The 18675-nt window shown below is 43.2% G+C and overlaps 1 protein-coding gene across 1 annotated transcript in view; it reads right to left on the reverse strand.

Annotated features, from left to right (window-relative positions):
* EXOC3 (exocyst complex component 3) overlaps positions 1–16306 on the reverse strand; it is a 64679-nt gene extending 48373 nt beyond the window's left edge. Inside the window, exons 1-4 of the mRNA XM_088442308.1 lie at positions 16199–16306; positions 11530–11680; positions 10285–10504; positions 8320–9001 (exon numbers count right to left, since the gene is read on the reverse strand). Of these exons, the coding sequence (XP_088298434.1) occupies positions 8320–9001; positions 10285–10504; positions 11530–11673 (1046 nt within the window). The 5' untranslated portion in view covers positions 11674–11680; positions 16199–16306. The remainder of the gene's footprint in view (positions 1–8319; positions 9002–10284; positions 10505–11529; positions 11681–16198) is intronic.
* Positions 16307–18675: the final 2369 nt, after the last annotated feature.

Genomic DNA, 18675 nt, shown 5'->3' on the forward strand with positions numbered 1-18675 from the left:
ATCCAGCTATACCCCAAGGTCAACCCTGTGGACCCACTATGGACCCTGAAGTAGAAAACCCTATTTCAGTGTCAGTAGGGTGGCAATAAAATGCCCGGCTGGGGACAAAGACAACCTTCACAGGAGAAAGTTACTGTCCCGGCTATCCAACCATAATAATTTACTCCATCCTGGAAGCTCACTCTTCCTACAGCAATAAGGAAAAAGAATTAGATAATACAGGCATGGCCAAAAGTTGAGAATGACACAAGTATTGGTTTTCACAAAGTTTGCAGCTTCAGTGTTTTTTAGACCTTTTTGTCAGATGTTACTATGGTATACTGAAGTATAATTAAGGGTTTGCAAAGAGTCATTATTTGCAGTGTTGATCCTTCTCTTTCAAGACCTCTGTAATTCGCCCTGCATGCTGTCAATCAACTTCTGGGCCACATACTGACTGATTAGGCAAGAATGGGCAGCCATCAATTCTAGGAGTTTGTCAGAATTTGTGGGTTTTTGTTTGTCCACCCTCCTCTTGAGGATTGACCACAAATTCTCAATGGGATTAAGGGCCTGATTCAGAGCCGGACGCAATTAGTGCTCGCTCGTCCAGAAAATAGGGGTGGCTATTGAAATGAACCGTTCGCTATTTGCGGTCTGTTCACGCCTCTAGGTCTGAACGAGCGAAAAAAACTTGCGGTCGTTTTTTGGAAAACTACGCCCCCTGGCCCCTCGCAACCTACGTCATGTCCGCTATTTATTAGATTAATCGAGTACATCGACCAGGGTATGAACTGCTCGCTATTCTTGGGGTTGGTTTTTGCTGCCACAATCTTGCGAGCAGTTCTGGCTATAAAATAACCCAGTGACGTGGTCAATGACGCTGCTGTTTTAATTATGCACACCCATAAAACGCCCGTTTTGACCTTTAAGCACGCCTGCGTTTGGATCTCCACTCCCCGTTTTCAAGCACCTTCCCCTGTTACCACCCACATACGTCTCTTTCTGTCACTCAAATTTTCAGGCATTCGCTATTTTGCGAGCACAGGAATTTCGAACGCACTGACTGGTTCGCGCATGCGTATAACGATCCGTACGCATGCACAGTTGGGCAAACATCGCTCGGAGCGAACGAGCGGCCGCTTACGAGCGGCTCTGAATCAGGCCCTAAGATCTGGGGAGTTTCCTGCCCATGGACCCAAAATCTTGATGTTTTGTTCCCCGAGCCACTTAGTTATCACTTTTGCCTTATGGCAAGGTGCTCCAACATACTGGAAAAGGCATTGTTTGTCACCAAACTGTTCTAGGATGGTTGAGAGATTTGGTACCATTCTTTATTCATGGCTGTGTTCTTAGGCAAAATTGTGAGTGAGCTCACTCCCTTGGCTGAGAAGTAATCCCACACATGAATGGTCTCAGAGTGCTTTACTGTTGGCATGACACAGGACTGATGGTAGCGCTCACCTTTACTTCTCGGGACAAGCGTTTTTTTCAAGATGCTCCAAACAATGTGAAAGGGGATTCATCAGAGAAAATAACTTGACCTCAGTCACCAGCAGTCCAATCCCTGTAACTTTTGCATGATATCAGTCTGTCCCAGATGTTTTTCCTGGAGAGAAATGGTTTCTTTGCTGCCCTTCTTGACACCAGGCCATCCTCCAAAAGTCTTCGCCTCACTGTGCGTGAAGATACACTCACACCTGCCTGCTGCCATTCCTGAGCAAGCTCTGCACTTGTGGTGCCCCGTTCCCGCAGCTGAATCAACTATAGGAGACTGTCATGGCGCCCTGAAACCTTCTTCACAACTATTGAACCTCTCTCCTTGAAGTTCTTGATGATCCAATAAATGGTTGATTTAGGTGAAATCTTACTAGCAGCAATATCCTTGCCTGTGAATCCCTTTTTGTGCCCTTTTATTATGAATGCACGTGTTCCCAAGCAGGTAACCATGGTTAACAGAGGAAGAACAATGATTTCAAGCTCCATCCTCCTTTTAAAGCTGTCAGTCTGTAATACTCAATCAGCATGACAAAGTGATCTCCAGCCTTGTCCTTGTCAACACTCTCACCTGTGTTAACGAGAGAATCACTGACAGTGATGTCAGCTTTTCCTTTTGTGGCAGGGCTGAAATGCAGTGGAAATTTTGTTTTTGGGATTAAGGTCCTGATTCAGAGGCGCTCGCTATTTGCGAGCGCTCGCTCTGAATCAGGGCGGATTTTTTTTTTTTAATTTTAAAAATCCACCTCCAGGCCGCTCGCATAGCTGTGGGTGAGCAGCCTGGTGATGGTCGTGATTATCGCGACCATCGGGCTTGCAACGAGACCCTTGTGGTAGGGTCTCTGCTTCCGCAAGCCCGAGTGAACTTCCTGCTCTAATAGAGCAGGAAGTTCACTACTGACATCACGAATGATGTCAGTAGGGCCGCCCACAAACGGCAGGCGTTCCTTCGCGAATGCCTCAGTTTGTCCAGCCACCCCCCCTCCCCGCCTACAAAACGGGGCGAGCTGTCGATCAACATCGACAGCCGCCCCGTTTTGTAGCGAGCCCTGGAGCAAGTGAAATTCTCACTCGCTCCGGGGCTCACGCACGCATATTGCGCTCGCCAAGCTGACCATCGACCCGACTGGCCGACCATCGACCCGCTTGCGAGCGATATGCGCTTGCGAGTCTGAATCAAGCGATAAGTTCATTGTCATGGAAAAGAGACTTTGCAATTCATCTGATCACTCTTCATGACATTCTGGAGTATATGCAAATTGTCATCATAAAAACTGAAGCAGCAAACTTTGTGAAAACCAATACTTGTGTCAATCTCAAAACTTTTGGCCATGGCTGTACAAACAAAAAAGCAGACTGACTAGGAACAATAATCACATACTATGCTTACAGCATCCCCACCTTGAACATTCATGGGATGGATAGGTCAGATTGATATCAGGTAGGTTATATATATATATATATATATATATATATATATATATATATTATATATATATATAAATTAGAATTGTTTGGTTCTATGAGTCTCTGACCATGCTGATATAGAGCCTAATAGTTGATTTGATGGTGTCTTCAGATGGACAGAAAATTTAGACCTGATTTGCCTTTATATAAGCTTCTAATAAAGAATCTGCAGCAAGTTTGTCAGCAATATTAATGATAGAGATCTTGTTAGAATAGGTGAGGTGAAGAGCCAGCAATAACCCAGAAGAATGGAAATGGGGCAGAACACTGGATGCTGACTAGCTGCCGACAGATGAGCAGGAGCTGCAAGGGACAGGAGAGGTGAGGATACAGTCTTATCTCTAAACTTTATCACTGTACACAGAGGAGTGTATAAAGGAGAAATGTAAATGTTGTACTGGAGGCGGGATCGGTAAATACAGCTGAACACCTAACCCTAACCCCCCACCCTTTCCCTAGCTTAACCCTAACCCTCCCAAGAGGGTGCCTAACCCTAAGTTCCCCCCGGGAGCCCCTAACCTAACCCTCCCGCCCTGCTTACCTTCTATTAGTATGCCGGGTGTTGGGCTCCCGGCGTAGGTAAAATGACAGGCGTCGGGATCTCGACGCCTGTCATTAGACCCCTGCCAGGATTAGACATTCGGGAAGCCGGCGGTCGGCATTTCGACCATTGGCTTCCTGACTGCATCCCCAGGAGGCCCCGGAGTGAGCTGCACAGAAGAACTCGCTCTCATCTCCTCTGGCTGGATGCATACATAGAGGTGGCTAGCAGATTAGTTGCGGTTAGAATCAGTGTCCCCTGTACATATAGCAGCACTCAGAGATGAGAAAATATAAATAGGTCATCCATTTTTTAGGGAGCCTAATCATTTAAAGTATATATGGGAAAACAGAAAAAAGAAAGTATACATTTATTATATTGTTTTCCCTGTATTTTTCACAGACTTGAAATAAAAATATATGTATTCCAATATGATAGAAAAGAAAGCCCTATTTGATCCAGCAACAGAAAATTCTTATCCAACACGAAGCAATATTTTAAAATCCGGTCTGCTTACATAGGTGTAAAATACACTGGCCATAGAGGCTAATGCTGTCCTTGTAAAATTAAAATGTTTAAAATGTTTAGTCCACAAAGAGTAATTTACCAAATAAATATTCTAACCGCTCTCCTAAACTTTGCTACTAGAGTAGGACAACATGGTACAGTTCATGCTGCCCCACAAACTTCAAAAGGGGGGTACATTTCCCTTAATTTCAGGAATGAAAAAAAAAGCCCAAAAAGATACTTTGGTATGTCCACACCAGTCATCAGAAAGTACTCACTTTGGAATCGGTATGAATTACCGCTGGACCCCTGGCCGGCAGTTCAAATCCCGACAGCGGCTGGCCGACAGATGAGGAAATTCCAATCGTCCCTAGGGAAGTATAAACAAACCTATTTTCCCCCTTACCCTCCTTTAGGGTGCCTAACCCTAACCCCCCCCCCGTGCCTAACCCTAATCCCCCCTTCCCCACCGCCTATACCTAAGTCCCCCGGGGGGGTGCCTAACCCTAAGCTCCCCTCGGGGGTGCCTACCCCTAAGTCCACCCCGGGAGCCTTAAACCTAACCTACCCCCCACCCCCGCTGCTGTCCGCTGCGGCGCCCGGCATCCGCTCGATCGGGATGCCTGGCGCCGGTCTCCCAGCGTCAGTAAAATGACAGGTGTCTAGATTTAGATGCCTGTCATCCGTCCCTCGTCGAGATTAAATTATCTGGAACGTATACCCTCACACATGCCCCTCACTCCAAAGGTCCACTACATGCTACTGAGATCATTTGGGTCAAAAAAACACCCACAAGCACTCAGAACCAATATGTACTGTAAAACTTCCCTCCCCTTTCCTTCAGACCACCTCACATGCCCTCCAGATGCACAACTCCCACAAATGAAGAAGGGAGAGCACAATGCTCTGCACCTCCTCCTGCTATGCTGCCTGACTTCCCTTTGCAGTTCAATCACGTGGCACAGAAGATGGCTGCTCCTATTCAGTCTTATTTATAATAATCGGAAACAACTACCTTGGGGCCACAGGTGAAAGCCAACTAGGCCTCCTGTTGCTTGGCACTGTACTACAGCGCATCTATGTATATATTCCTGCAATATTTCTTTGGGTAACTAATTAAATGCTGGAATACTGAAGCCGAACACACCTAAATCAGCTTATCAATCATCGGGTTAAAAGTCACAATAAAGAGAGCAAGTTACAAAATAAATGAGATGGGTAGGAAATAAGTAAATGATCCTTTACAACAGTGGAATGGTTTTTATGGTAAATGAAGGCTCATATTCTCAAAACAAAAAGGGAGACAATTCTAATTAACCATGGATTAATTTTGAATGCATTTCCCACTCACAAAAATCTATGATATACTTTTAATATCACAAAAACAAAGGATAACTTTATTTCTTAATTATCAACTATTTATAAACAAACTTTTTTTACAGTCACTAAATGGGCTTGCCATATTGAAAATACATTATAGATTAATATTACACCTAAAAGAAGGATTGAAACTAAGCCAGACAAACAATGCATACCTAGAACAGTTTTATCCATTGTAAGTACACAAACTGTAAACAGAATGTGTGTCACAAACTGATTTGTTAGCAGTGCAACAGCCACCATTTATAATATACGAGAGCAATTTTTCTGGTATTTATTCACTAACCTTTATCAATATATCGCTCCTGAATACTCCATTGCCCTTTACAATTGGGAACTAAATAGTAATAACACAAATCTGGGTAAGACAGAGAGGTAAGAGGCTCACAAGCAGACAATCTATAGAGAAATAGGAATTTGATACAGAAGGATAAGTACTACATATTACAAACTGTTCTAGTCTTGCAGAGGGCCTTAGTGAGCTGTATGATCTTGCTAGCCTGAAAAGCTGTATAGAATGTCTGAGCTGCAGGGCCGGATTAACAATGGGACGGGTGGAGCTACAGCTCCAGGCTCACCCATGAAAATAGTCCGACAGCATCCTGTGCAGTGCAGACAGGTTTTATTCATTTTTTTCCTGTCATCAATGCGTTCACCTCCTGGCCGCCTAGACTAAAGCATCGCCCATTCACACACAAACATCCCACTCCCAAAGCCGTTTTAAGCCCCACCTACCCCCGGGGTCACCCGAACCTCCACCCCCAAACCGGCTGAGGCTCCTCTCCATGCATTCTGTAGCTGTACACCCCGGAACCAGCAGAAGCAAGGAGACGGTAAGGTATGGTGCTGTCTCTGCTGTCAATCATTGAAGCAGATGAGCCCCAGCACTGATATGTTTGTGACAGCCTAGGACAGCATCTTTCACAGCAGAGCAGACTGCAGGGCTCTCGGTCTGCTGATTGCAGCTCTGCCAGGGGCTGGGGGCAATGTATGGCATAGGAAGGAGTAGTCCGTGCTTAGCAAAAGAAGAGTAGGAAAAAGTGCAGGAGGGAGCGGAACAGACCTAACGTCATGTAAGAATAGCTCAAGTGACCCATAAGAGGAGAGTGTGTGCAAGGAGTGGGAGTCCACAAGAGGAGGTGAGCAGAAACAGTACCTGATGGTTTGACCGGGGGGTCATGTTTTTAAATTAATATAATGCAAATTTAAGCCTGATTACCGCCTAAAGTATGCTGGGTACACACTGTCATTCAGCAAATCGCATATGCGGGTGTGTACAAACAATTTGTCTACTCACAGACATATCAGGTCAGTCCTGCAGCACAGCCAAAGGTACATCTACTTGTGGGTACAGGTGATCATCTGACCACCCGTACACTGGCCACAGGAACCATCGACACAGGCGTCACAACTGGGCGGGCAAATTTAAATGCCTGCCAATTTCCAGTTGTGATGGCTTTACAGACCTCGAGTGGCCTATTGGTAGGCTAGTATCACTTACCAAATTGGCCTCTCGGTCGGCAGGACTGTCGGTTGGTTGCTGGGTCGATTAAGTTGTGGATCCAGCTTAAGGCATCATATTTGAAGTAGATGTAGCCTAGAATTAGCTAAAATTATAGCTACACCCTCTTGCATGGTTGTCATGTACACTTTAGTGGTGTGACGTGGAAACCCCCCTCTAGAAATCCTGCATTTGTCCCTGTATAGATAGATCTGCCAGCAGCTTGTTGTTTAATTTATCCCACTGCAGGGGCCATGGTGTGTAACCATTTATGGCGGTCACTTAGATGTTTGGTGTATTATATGGGGGGCACTAATGTTCTCTGTGTTATATGGTAGTCTCGGCAATGCTCTTTGAATTATATGGCGGTCACAGAGATACCTTCTGTATTATATAACGGTGCCTGCATTATATGGTGGTCACTGCGATATTCTCTGCATAATCTAGTGGTCAAGGTGATGTTCTTTGTATTATACGATGGTCACTGTGATGCTCTCTTTATTATATGGTGGTCACTGCAATGCTTGTCAGACCCCCTGCAGCGGCACACAATAGGCCCTTCATAGATTTCAGCTCCAGGCGTATTTGGACATTACTCTGGCCCTGCTGAGCTGTAGTCTGATCTGGTGAAAGATGCATTTCTAAAAGAAAAGCTTAGTTGCTTCAGCAATTTTCCTGATGGCTTGAAAGATAGCATGAAACATTTTAAATTCTGAACAAATGTGAAACAAACTTTTGCAACATAATGTAAAATCCATACATCTAAATTAGGGATGTGCAGGCTCGGATAGGTTCGAGTTTGCACGTGGAGTTCGGATTTTTCCCTCCAAAAAAACGGAACTCAGAACGAGGCAAAACGTCATCTTACATGGACGAACATCATCATTCCTGGTCTTTTGTCCAGGAATGATGATGTTCGTCCATGTAAGATGACGTTTTGCCTCGTTCTGAGTTCCGTTTTTTTGGAGGGAAAAATCCGAACTCCACGTGCAAACTCGAACCTATCCGAGCCTGCACATCCCTAATCTAAATAGGAAAGCTCCATTTAAAACCTCCACAAAAAAAACTCCTGACTGACACCAGGTAAATATGATGAATCCTTAAAAGGATACAAGCAAACTTGAGGAGAAATGAAGCACTACAGACTCTAGCAGGAGTTGCTTGCTCTGCAGGGCTACACAGGTGCTTGTGTAAGCTAAGGAGCACTGCAGAGCTCTCAAAAGTTAAAAATACATGGATGGTATACGCCTTGATACAGATATTGCACATCTCAGAGATATCAAACATTTTCATGCTTCACAAAGCCAAGGCATGCCAGTAGCTGTTGTAGCAACTTTCATCTCACACACCCGCTAGTAGTTTGTCTAGTATTACATAAAGCATGTCCAATCGAAATAAATATGTCACCGAATACGGTCCATGTTTCTAGTGAAATCTTTACCATTACCTGTGATAGGTGTTTAGAACCCAAGTAAGGAGGCTGACAATCTCATTAGCTTCAAGATCTTCCGATGCTAACTCCTGGATCCGAGAAGATAACGCTTGGTGGTACAATTCTAGCACCTTGTTGAATATGTTGTAAGATGGGGGAAAGCACTGTACCATTAGATTTTTAACAATTACCAGATCATCCAGGACATAGCGACGAATAATTTCCAAATGGCGCACCAGCCACATTTTATCAGACTCCCTTGTGTCTGCCTGACTACCTTCGATTCTGGTTCCAACTGTTTTTTCGAGTACCTCAAACATTTTTTCCTTCCACTTCTTGGGTCTTCCTGGGGGAATGAAACCAGTCTGTTTTTTCCTATCCATCATGCGGCGATCTATCTTTTCTTCCCTCTCTATGATGCGAACAACTGAGACAAGCAAGGTAGGATCCTTGCGGACAGTGGTTATGGATCTCTGTATGACCATCCACAGCTGTTTGGCCAGCTCATCAGATATATGCTGCACTTTCCCAAAATAGTTCTGAATTAGTTTCATATCATGGGTGTTTTTGCTATCCATGCGGTACTGCTCATACATAAGGTCATCTCGAGAACATTCCAGGTCCATCAATTTCCGATGTGCTTGCAGAAGCTCACCATGTTCAATAAGATCCTGGGTTTCTTTTACAATTTCTGGGACTGTGACCAAAACAACACATGTATTAATTTCAGAAAATATCCATAATTCAGTAACAATTAATGTATGTGAATATCTACTCCAATCTGTGGAAACCTTATTTTTCCATTAATTCAAACAGACATTTTACCACAATGCAAACTTGTCAGTTTCAATGTGCCATGTTGCTTAGTAACTGCTGAATTGACCTTTACAAAAATACACAACATGTATGTATCTGCAATAAATAGTTTTAGGCTAGTAGTCTGTTAATAAGTTTAACACCAAAATCATTATAAGTCATTGGTATAGACAGCAAAATAAAATATCATTATTAGATTCATGTTGCAGACATTTTCTGTCAAGACAAATATTTGCGCTCTATCAAATGATATGAAAAGAAATCTGGTGGTAATAAATGCTAATACTGTGATATATAACATGGCCATAACTATAGTTTGTCTGTAGCTGTAACCAATATTAGTAGGTATACTATTCAAGGCATGGGATAAGGATTGCGTGAATAAAACGGTAGTTCCCAAATCTGCCGATAGGGGAAAATCCAGTGGCATAGAAGGCAAAATGCATGTCTCCTAGCAGTGACGGAGGGCGCCCAACAGTCAATTAATTTAAAAATACTTGGGATAAATAGAAGACTATTGTAAGGGCTTGTAACTAAAAAATCCCAACTTCACCCCTTAACACACAGACAAAAGAAGAAAAACCCCCCATTAATTTTAGGCACTGATACGGGGTGACCACATGATTTATTTTTCTTTCTAACATATATACACCATGGCTATTTTTCCCAAAATACTGCAAAACTTAAAATAAAATATCTCAATTGATTTATATATGGATTAAGGTAGGCTACTTGTTGCAATAAGGAAAGCAGCGATTTCTACCCTTGGAATGCGATCACCATGTTGGCATGTGAAGAGTTGATATTCTGCAAGGAGCGATGGTTAGGCTGCAGGAGCGGAGGGTTAGGCACTAGGGGGAGGTTAGTGGTTAGGACTAAAGTTAGGGGGCGTGATCTGCAGAAACCGCTGCAGGAGGAGCCAGAAGTCATCATGACGTCACCGCCAGACCCAGAAGACATTGATGGAGTCACTAGGCTAGACCCACTCAACAAGGTAAGTCACCAATGGACCTCAAAGTACTTTTTGTCTACAATCTAAGCCTGTCGACATGTCATCACTGTTGACATGATGAATGTCAACATACCAAGCACGTCGACCTGATGAATGTCAATATACCCACACCCCTACCCTCTTGTACAGGTCAGTGTTTCCAGATGAATTACCTGAAAAAATGTTCTTAAGATTCTCAACTGCAGCTGCCAGCTGGCTGTGCTGAACCACGGCATCTTTTACATCTTTCAGGCTCTCAATAGTATTAATGCTCTGCCGCCAGTCTTTGCTGACATTTCCCAGAGATTGCTGGATATCTTTTACATCATTCAGTGCATTATGAAGTTGGTTTAGACCAGTTCTCACCCCATCCAGCTGTGACTGAATGGCTGCCTGTAATAAAAAAAACATTTATAGTATGAATATTAAGAGAATGTGCAAACCACATCTCATATCGCCTTTACATTATTATGTGGGAAGTGTAACAAGTGAGAATGAAAGTTATTTTTCTTTGTACTGATTGTTAGCTCAGGATAAGGCAATGGTTCCAAAACTGTGCGCCGTGGCACCCTGGGGTGCCTCAGGGAACTTGCAGGGGTGTCTCAGGTTGGTGGTCCAGCACCAAATCACATTATTTCTGATCAATGTAATGTAAATAGGTGGACAAACAGAAGCTCAAACCTGTCCACCACCATGTAACTGAACCTATGGATGACAGGTCAGCACAATTTACTTCACTTTACTACTTCACTACATTGTTTTCTGAATTTCTCAATCATAAACTTTTGGCTTAGGGGTGCCGTGAAAACAATACTGGATACACTAGGGCGCCCTGATTCCAAAAAGTTTGGGAACCTCTGGGATAAGGAATGAAACCTGCATATAATTCATGACAGGGGACAAACCGACATAATAAACCAGGCACCAAACAGTTCCACAAAAGAGGAAGATTAGAGGGTAAATTTACTAAGATGGGAGTTCTATTAAGAAGTGATGTTGCCCACAGCAACCAATCAGATTCCAGGTAATATCTTCTAGAAGGTGCTCGATAAATGAGAAGTAGAATCTGATTGGTTGCTATGGGCAACATCACTTCTTAAATAGAACTCCCATCTTAGTAAATTTACCCCTCGCTCTCACCAGATCTGGAAGCACCCTAAATTTATTTTTAATTTATTTATTAACAGTTTCTTATATAACGCAGCATATTCCGTTGCGCTTTACAATTGTAAACATTAATTGAACAAAACTGGGTAATAACAGACAGTTATATAGGAAGGTAGGTCCTGCTCACAAGCTTACAATCTATTGGGAAATAAGTTAAGTAATATTCATAATAGTTTTCCTCTGTGGAAGGGGCATTATTAAAATGAAGCAGTGTGTCCCAAAATGGGAAATCCCTTTAATGAAATAGCGACCTTTAGTCTGGCCTCCACAGATGCCTTTTTTCGAGCCTCCCTCCTCCGGTATTGCTCCACTTTATCCAGCTGATCTGGTCTCTGCAGCATCCCAGCCACACGCTGCACAGCAGTGGCCACCACCTCCTTATCTGGCTCCTCCATTCTGACCCTGCAAAAATCCAGACACATCTTAAATGTTAAGAAACCAATTAAACTAGTAACCCACAGTTTAGTTGTGTTTTCATGATTTAACATACAAGTGCAGTACAGTAGTGGTGTTCAGACACACATGAAGAATACCATTGTGAGAAGCATTAAATAGACAAAACTTGAAAATGATTAGCTACGAGACATACGTTTATATGCCCCCCATAACTGGGTGCAAGCTTTACAATTGATTAGGATTGTCACATTTGTACTGAATGCATCAATACACAATATAAGGTTGTTGTTATACTTTATTTGGCACCAAAAGGGTTACTTAGCACCTTACAAAATACGTAAGCAAAAATAGTGCAAACAAAACAAGAAAAATAGATTGCAAAAGACTTATAGTACATAACATTGCAGAACATCTGATAAGACTACACTGCAGGCAGTGGGTAGGGTGCGGGGGGTTATGGTAGAAGTGAGGGAAGGAAAAGGCTTCTACCCATGAGATCTTAGCTTTAAGCTGACCACAGACATAGCGATGTGTTCACGATCCGACATTGTGCACGATTTCCCTGGAAAACTCTCCTCGGCAGCTCTGCACACAATTTGGTGTTTGCAGTGTCCAATCTTCAAACGATCTATCATGCAGCCAGACATTTCTCCATTGCATTTGTATCCCAGATTGGCAGATCTGCCCTACAGCACGGCAGATCTGAAGATGCGATGTGTGACAAGCGGGGACGCGCATCGAATCGCGAGCTCACGATTTTCTCAAGATTTGGCCATATTTTACACGATCTATCGTTCCAATGTGTCGGAATCGACCAGATCGGGTAAAATATCGCGATGTGTGTGGCCAGCATAAAGGTGAGCAGCAGACAGGCAGAGGTGACACAAAAAAAAAAAAAGACCATGAGCGAGGAGGATACAGCAGTGGGTTAAGATGAGAGCTAGAAGGCCTTATAAATCAGACCAGTGAAGTTTTACATTATTTAAGCATAGTAAGGCAACAGTGAGTTATGTCAGTATCCATTAAAGAGGTAGTGCTAAATAAACTCCTGCTTTTAAGATTAATAAAAAAAAATAAATTCACAGGTACTTTTACCATCAACTAATGACAGGTAATTGAAGTTATAAGATAAGTGGTAGAAGCAGAAAGTGATCACATTTTGCAGAGGTGTCAGTTTGACATGTATCAGAACATGTAATACGTGTAGAATTGTGGTCTCATAGGGCTAGATTTACTAAAGGCCCCCATACACCTACACAATTTCGGGCCGATTGTACCATTTTCGACGAGTCATAAGATGGATCTTGTGAAAATCGTGTCTTTTTTTTAGTAAGATCAGATCCGATGTGCGCTCCCGCAGCTCCTGGAATCGGATCTTATGATCATATTGTCGAAGCTGGATAATTGGCTGAGACAAGATCAGTTTAAAATTGGATTGCAGCGACGCCATCTTGCGACTGGCCGCAAGACGCCATTTTGCGAATGGCCACCTAAGCGCCATTTTAGCTAAACTCACACTTTAGTACATGTGGCGATATTACTATTAGCATCATGCGATTGCATCTTACACCATTTCTCATACACACATTAATACGCACAATAGCGCTGTTAACTAGTCGCATATTAGCGAATGCATAAGATTCTGTATGAAAACGCCAAATATTAGCTTCCTGCACACACATCTGCCCCAAGTTAACTAGCGTCTTTACATCAAACCCCACATACTCACACATTACATATTCACATACAAGGTTCCATAAGCTTTATCGAGCATACACACGGTCAGATTTGTCAGACTTGTCAGATTTGTCAGATAAACGATTAAACGATTTGAACGATTTTACCAAAGATTTGAACGATTGAACGATTTTTGACTGCATTAAAATGAATGGAATCGTCCAAGTCTGACTGCAAACACATCAGATGTCAGAAATCGTTATCTGACCATCGGGAACGCGCATCGTTGATCGTCCATCGTTCAGGCATGTCAGATATGAACGATTTTCCTTCAGATATGAACGACTGAACGATTTTTAAATCGTTATCGTTCATATCTGAAGGAAAAATCTGACCGTGTGTATGCACCATTAAGGTATAAGATTCAAGTATGCACATTTATTATAATTGCTAGGAAATAAACATTACTTCGTAACTAAGGTTTTATACGTGATAAGTAAGCCATGTTTGGTATTGTGCTGATGCGTACTCTCTCAACAGTATTCCGGTAATATCGATGGAGACATCGCAACAGGCATTCTCAACTTATGGACCGCAGAGACTTCAAGCAACAAAATGTACATTATATGAACAACTGTTAGGATTTGCATGAGGCGGGAAAAAAAAAGAGACCACCAGTTGTTAGAGGCTGGACTGTGTCTATTTGAACCAACCTGTTAAATGCCTTGTAACATATGCCCTCTCCTTTAGGACCAATGGTATTAGCAACAAACTTCTCTATTGTGTTGTTTATTCCTGGGGGGTATAAATATGTGTGCTCTGACCCTGGGTTCCTAGTCTTCGTGCTGAATGCTGATTGACGGGGGTTTCTTGCTGATGCCTAACATCTGGACCAGAGAGCGCGGCGTATGTATAATTGTACTTGGGTCTGTATAATCTCTTTGCGCTAAGATTATATGAGGATCATAGCGTGTAACTGCTGTACTTTTACTTGAATAATACTTTGTGCTTTGGAACCACAGGTTCTAGGTCTGGAGTCTTTATTTACTGTATGACTGCGTACGCAAAATAGCGTCATCCTTAGAGGTTTATAGGAAGGATATTAGAAGGTATAGGCAGGGGTATTCATAAGGTTCAAAGGCAGTATCATTAATATGTGCAGCACATATGGTCCATCTTATCGTGTGCAGATCGTACCGTTTATTTTGTTCATGTGATCCATCGTGTGGCAATTCAAGTCATTTCAATGACTGTTTCCCTTATGTGCCTGTGAGACACAGGATCGATCTTACGTCAGATCGTGTGCTAAAGAAAAACAACAAACATCCTGCCGGGACTGCCAGGTAGCTCCAGGGAGTCGTAGGGAAATCGTATATGAATCGGATCTTATGCTGGTCGTCTAGGTGTATGGGCCCTATTAGGCTGTCTTCTCTGCAATCTGACCTCAAAATCTAAAGAGCCTCTAATATTATGTGCAAAGCATAAGGTGTTAAACATTTAATATTAATGCTGCGGTCAGTTTTGAAGCAAAATAAATATATCCCAAATTATCAATAATTGAAAGGATAACTTACCACTATTAAGGGGCATATTCAATTAGACGCGAAAAGTCCCGTACTTTTCGCATGCCGGACTTTTTTGCTGACATCGCTGGTTTTCCATGCAAAAAAGTATTGCGTGCGTCCCTGCTTATCCCCGTATTCAATTATAAATCTGCGAAAAAGGCACCCGGCGAAACACAAACAGGCGAAAAGTACTGTCTGATTTGGGGAAATCAGCCTGACACCCCCAAAAAATGCACTGACATTGGGGATCATGGTAGATACACCCGAATAGACGTGCTGAAGGTATTTGGGATACTTAAATGATCTCAATAGCTGCTAATTAGTGTGAAGAATAGCATTTAGCATTTTGTTGTGGTGAAAATAACTAGTCCCAGCAAATTTGGGGTACACGAAAATGAGTGAGGTTTTAAAAAAACGTAAAAAACGCACCTTCAGCAAACACCTGCAATAAAAAAACAAAAACCTCCCCCATACTTGCAGACCCCCCCCAAAGTCTATTTTGCTAGTTTTTAAGTTTGTACCCCAACTTTGTAATTTTCACCCCCTTCTTCAAAGTAAATTTTTGGGGTGTTCTTTAAATTTTTTTGACGCAGTTTACCTTTGAGGACCTGTCCTAAGGGTGCAGGGTGGTTTCTCCACCTTTGCACCCCAAAATGGCAATTCTGCACTTTTTTTCGACAGCTATTCATAGGCGAAACTTTTCCGCCGGGTACATTGCATTGCGTTTCCGCACCGGCGAAAAGTCACCACAATTGAATATGGGGATAAGTTTCCGCTGGCGAAATGTCGTCACCAGCAAAACTTTTTCACCGAATATGGTTTTTCTACCACAAATTGAGTACGGCCCTAAATATCCTTATTGTTCTGTGCATTCAGTAGGCACCGACTATTGTTACTTCTTTTCTAACACAGGAATAATTTACAGAAACTTTGATAATCACTGACCTTAATACAACCATACAGACAATACAAGTTGTCAGTAAAAGAGGAAGTCAGAAAACAATGAGGTATAATGCAGGTGTGGATGTGATGTGACCCTCCCCTAGGTGTGTAGGCAGGTGTCTGGGGTAAACGTGAATAATAATAATAATAATAATAATAATAATATGTATCTGTTGCTGGCTGGCAGAGCCCCTCATATAAGGAATGTATGTGATACTGTAATAACACATACACACATGACCATGGTACACAGAGAAATTGCACTGCAATGAGACGTGTCTGTAATTACATGAATCACGTAGAAAATAAAAAGGTAAAACTGTACTATAGGGAGACATACCCCAGCAGCAGCGCACAGTGTCAGTCTCTGGTTGTGGGTGACGGGGGACGGACACCCGTGACTGCCGGAAGCTGATATGGTAACACAGAGATACACTTCCCTGTGCTTCGCCCCTCCTGCCGCATCAAGCCTACACAAGGGGTGACCAATCACCATCTAGCTATTAACTGTACGTCGTGCGGCAACATATGAGACATGCTGTGGTTGGAAAATAAAGTGTGACAGATGTGTGTTCAGTGGGAGAAGCGATGGTTGGCAGTACTAGGTGCTCAGTGGATGTATACTAGTGATAGGGGCGCTGGCTGGGGTGGTGGTGCGTATCTGCTTTAGGTATGAAATGTACAATGTCTGCACCACTTTATAATGCTAGAGAAAATGTAATCTAAATGCAATGGATTTTTTTTTGCATTATAAATAGGGACGTACACTTATAAGTATTCTAAATAAAGACTGAATTTTAAAACTCGTTATGTAGAGGCAAGTGCAACGTTGCATAGTTTGCCTACTCTATACGTTCGTCAGTAGCTATAGTGGGTGTAGTTGGTGCCATTACTATGAGGCCCAGAGGTTATTGGTGCAAACAAACGGTCAGATTTGTCAGATCATCGATTTCGTTGAACGATAACGATAGAACGATTTCATCAATAATTTGAACGATTTCTTCAATGATGAATGATTGAACGATTTCTGACAGTATTAAAATTAATGAAATCGTCCAAATCTGTCTGCAAACACAGTCGATGTCAGAGATCGTTATCTGATATGCGGGAACGCGCATCATTGGTCGATGCATGCCCTACATGTCAACGATTTGAACGATTTTTACAATCGTTATCGTTCATAAGAAAATCTGACCGTGTGTATGCAGCATTAGGCCCCTATTTGCTACAATCCGCATTTCAAGTGCGGATTGCAGTGTGATAATAACATTGGCATTGCAAATTTAGGCATTATCACGAGAATTTATTACAATTCTCACACCGGGGCAGATCTTGTGAGCAAGGTCTGTCCCTGCAAATCATCACCGCACAATATTCAATGTATTCTTCACAAAAAATACAGTGAGAGTGCCACCACACATGTGCCAACGCCGACTAGCACTGCTCCCCCCCCCGCAACTGACACCACCACCACCATGACCCTCCCCACCGACTGACACCTCGATGATGGATGAGCTCTCTTTCCTCCAGTCAGCTGGTCGATGGGGCTCCTGGTCTGTGACCCTGGTCAGTTGTGCTGTAAGTTGCTAGTTTACAGCACAGCTGTCAGGGGTCACAGTGCAGGAGCCCCAGCGACCAGCTGACCGGAGGAGAGAGCTCACTGATCAGCGGACTCCAGCTGCAGGTAAGTGTTTGAGGTTTTCTTTTTTTACAGTAATCAGCATGTGGTCTATTTAGACCACTATGCTGATCACAGCAAGCCTTCTCCCGGCTCTGCCCTGCCTGTTAGAGTGGAGCAGGAGTCGGGGAACCCTTCTTAACGCTATCTCCAGATGGTGTTGTTATAGCAGGGCTCCCATCCAGTATTTTTTCACAATTCCTCCTTAATAAATTTCAAGCAGATCGCATTTCCCAGTATGGGAAATGCGATCTGCTTGCTAAAGGAATGAGAATTAAAGGGCTTGGAGTAGTTTTTCACGAAAACTGTTCCAAAAGCCCTTTAATACATTTCAGTGTAGACACCTGTTTTTACATTATTTTAATTAAAAAAAAAAGATTAATTAATAGAGCCCTTAAGGAGGCCCCGGACCCAGCTCATATAGTTGTCTATCACATTCCCAAAATTGCCTGCTTAGAAATTGGGTGCGGCCCATTGCCCAGGTCTCAAAAGGGGGACTTGTCAGTGACAATCTCTGTCTCACCCTCTCAGTAAAGCTGGCCATACACCAGACCAACTTTCCTCCCACTGTCCAACTAGTTGGTTGGTTGGAATGAAAATCCGATAATGCATGGGGGCAAATGACAATCAGCCATTTGCTCCCAAACACCGGAAAACGGCCGAAGCTGTTCAGACAAGTTTTTTTTTTAAATCAAACAGATTTAACCAACTTGCCTAAACAACCTTTTTTGTGTTTTCTGGTTTTATGTACTGGGACATAGAATGATCTTCCATTACTTTGATTGGTTCTTCGTCTGTTAAAATATCCGGCGGCATCTTCACGGCCTTGCCAGCTATAGCGCCTCAGTACGTGCCCTTCCGGTTCCTGTCTCTGGACTTTGTTCCTGCATCTCTCTAAGCTGTACTTCGGTCCCTCGGCTGTATCGTATCCTCTGGCTCTAGTAGTTGCACCACAGCTCACCTAGCCTGCACCCCGGTCCTCAGGCCGCATCGTATCCTCCAGCTCTAGAAGTCGCACCTGGCTCACCTAGCCGCACCTTGGTCCTCAGACCGCATCGTATCCTCTGACTCTAGTAGCCGCGCCACGGCTCACCTAGCCGCACCTCGGTCCTCTTGGCCGCATCATATCCTTCGGCTCT

Source organism: Taudactylus pleione, unplaced genomic scaffold (genome assembly GCF_031769625.1).
Source record: "Taudactylus pleione unplaced genomic scaffold, aTauple2 ptg000309l, whole genome shotgun sequence".
Taxonomy (NCBI): Eukaryota; Metazoa; Chordata; class Amphibia; order Anura; family Myobatrachidae; genus Taudactylus; species Taudactylus pleione.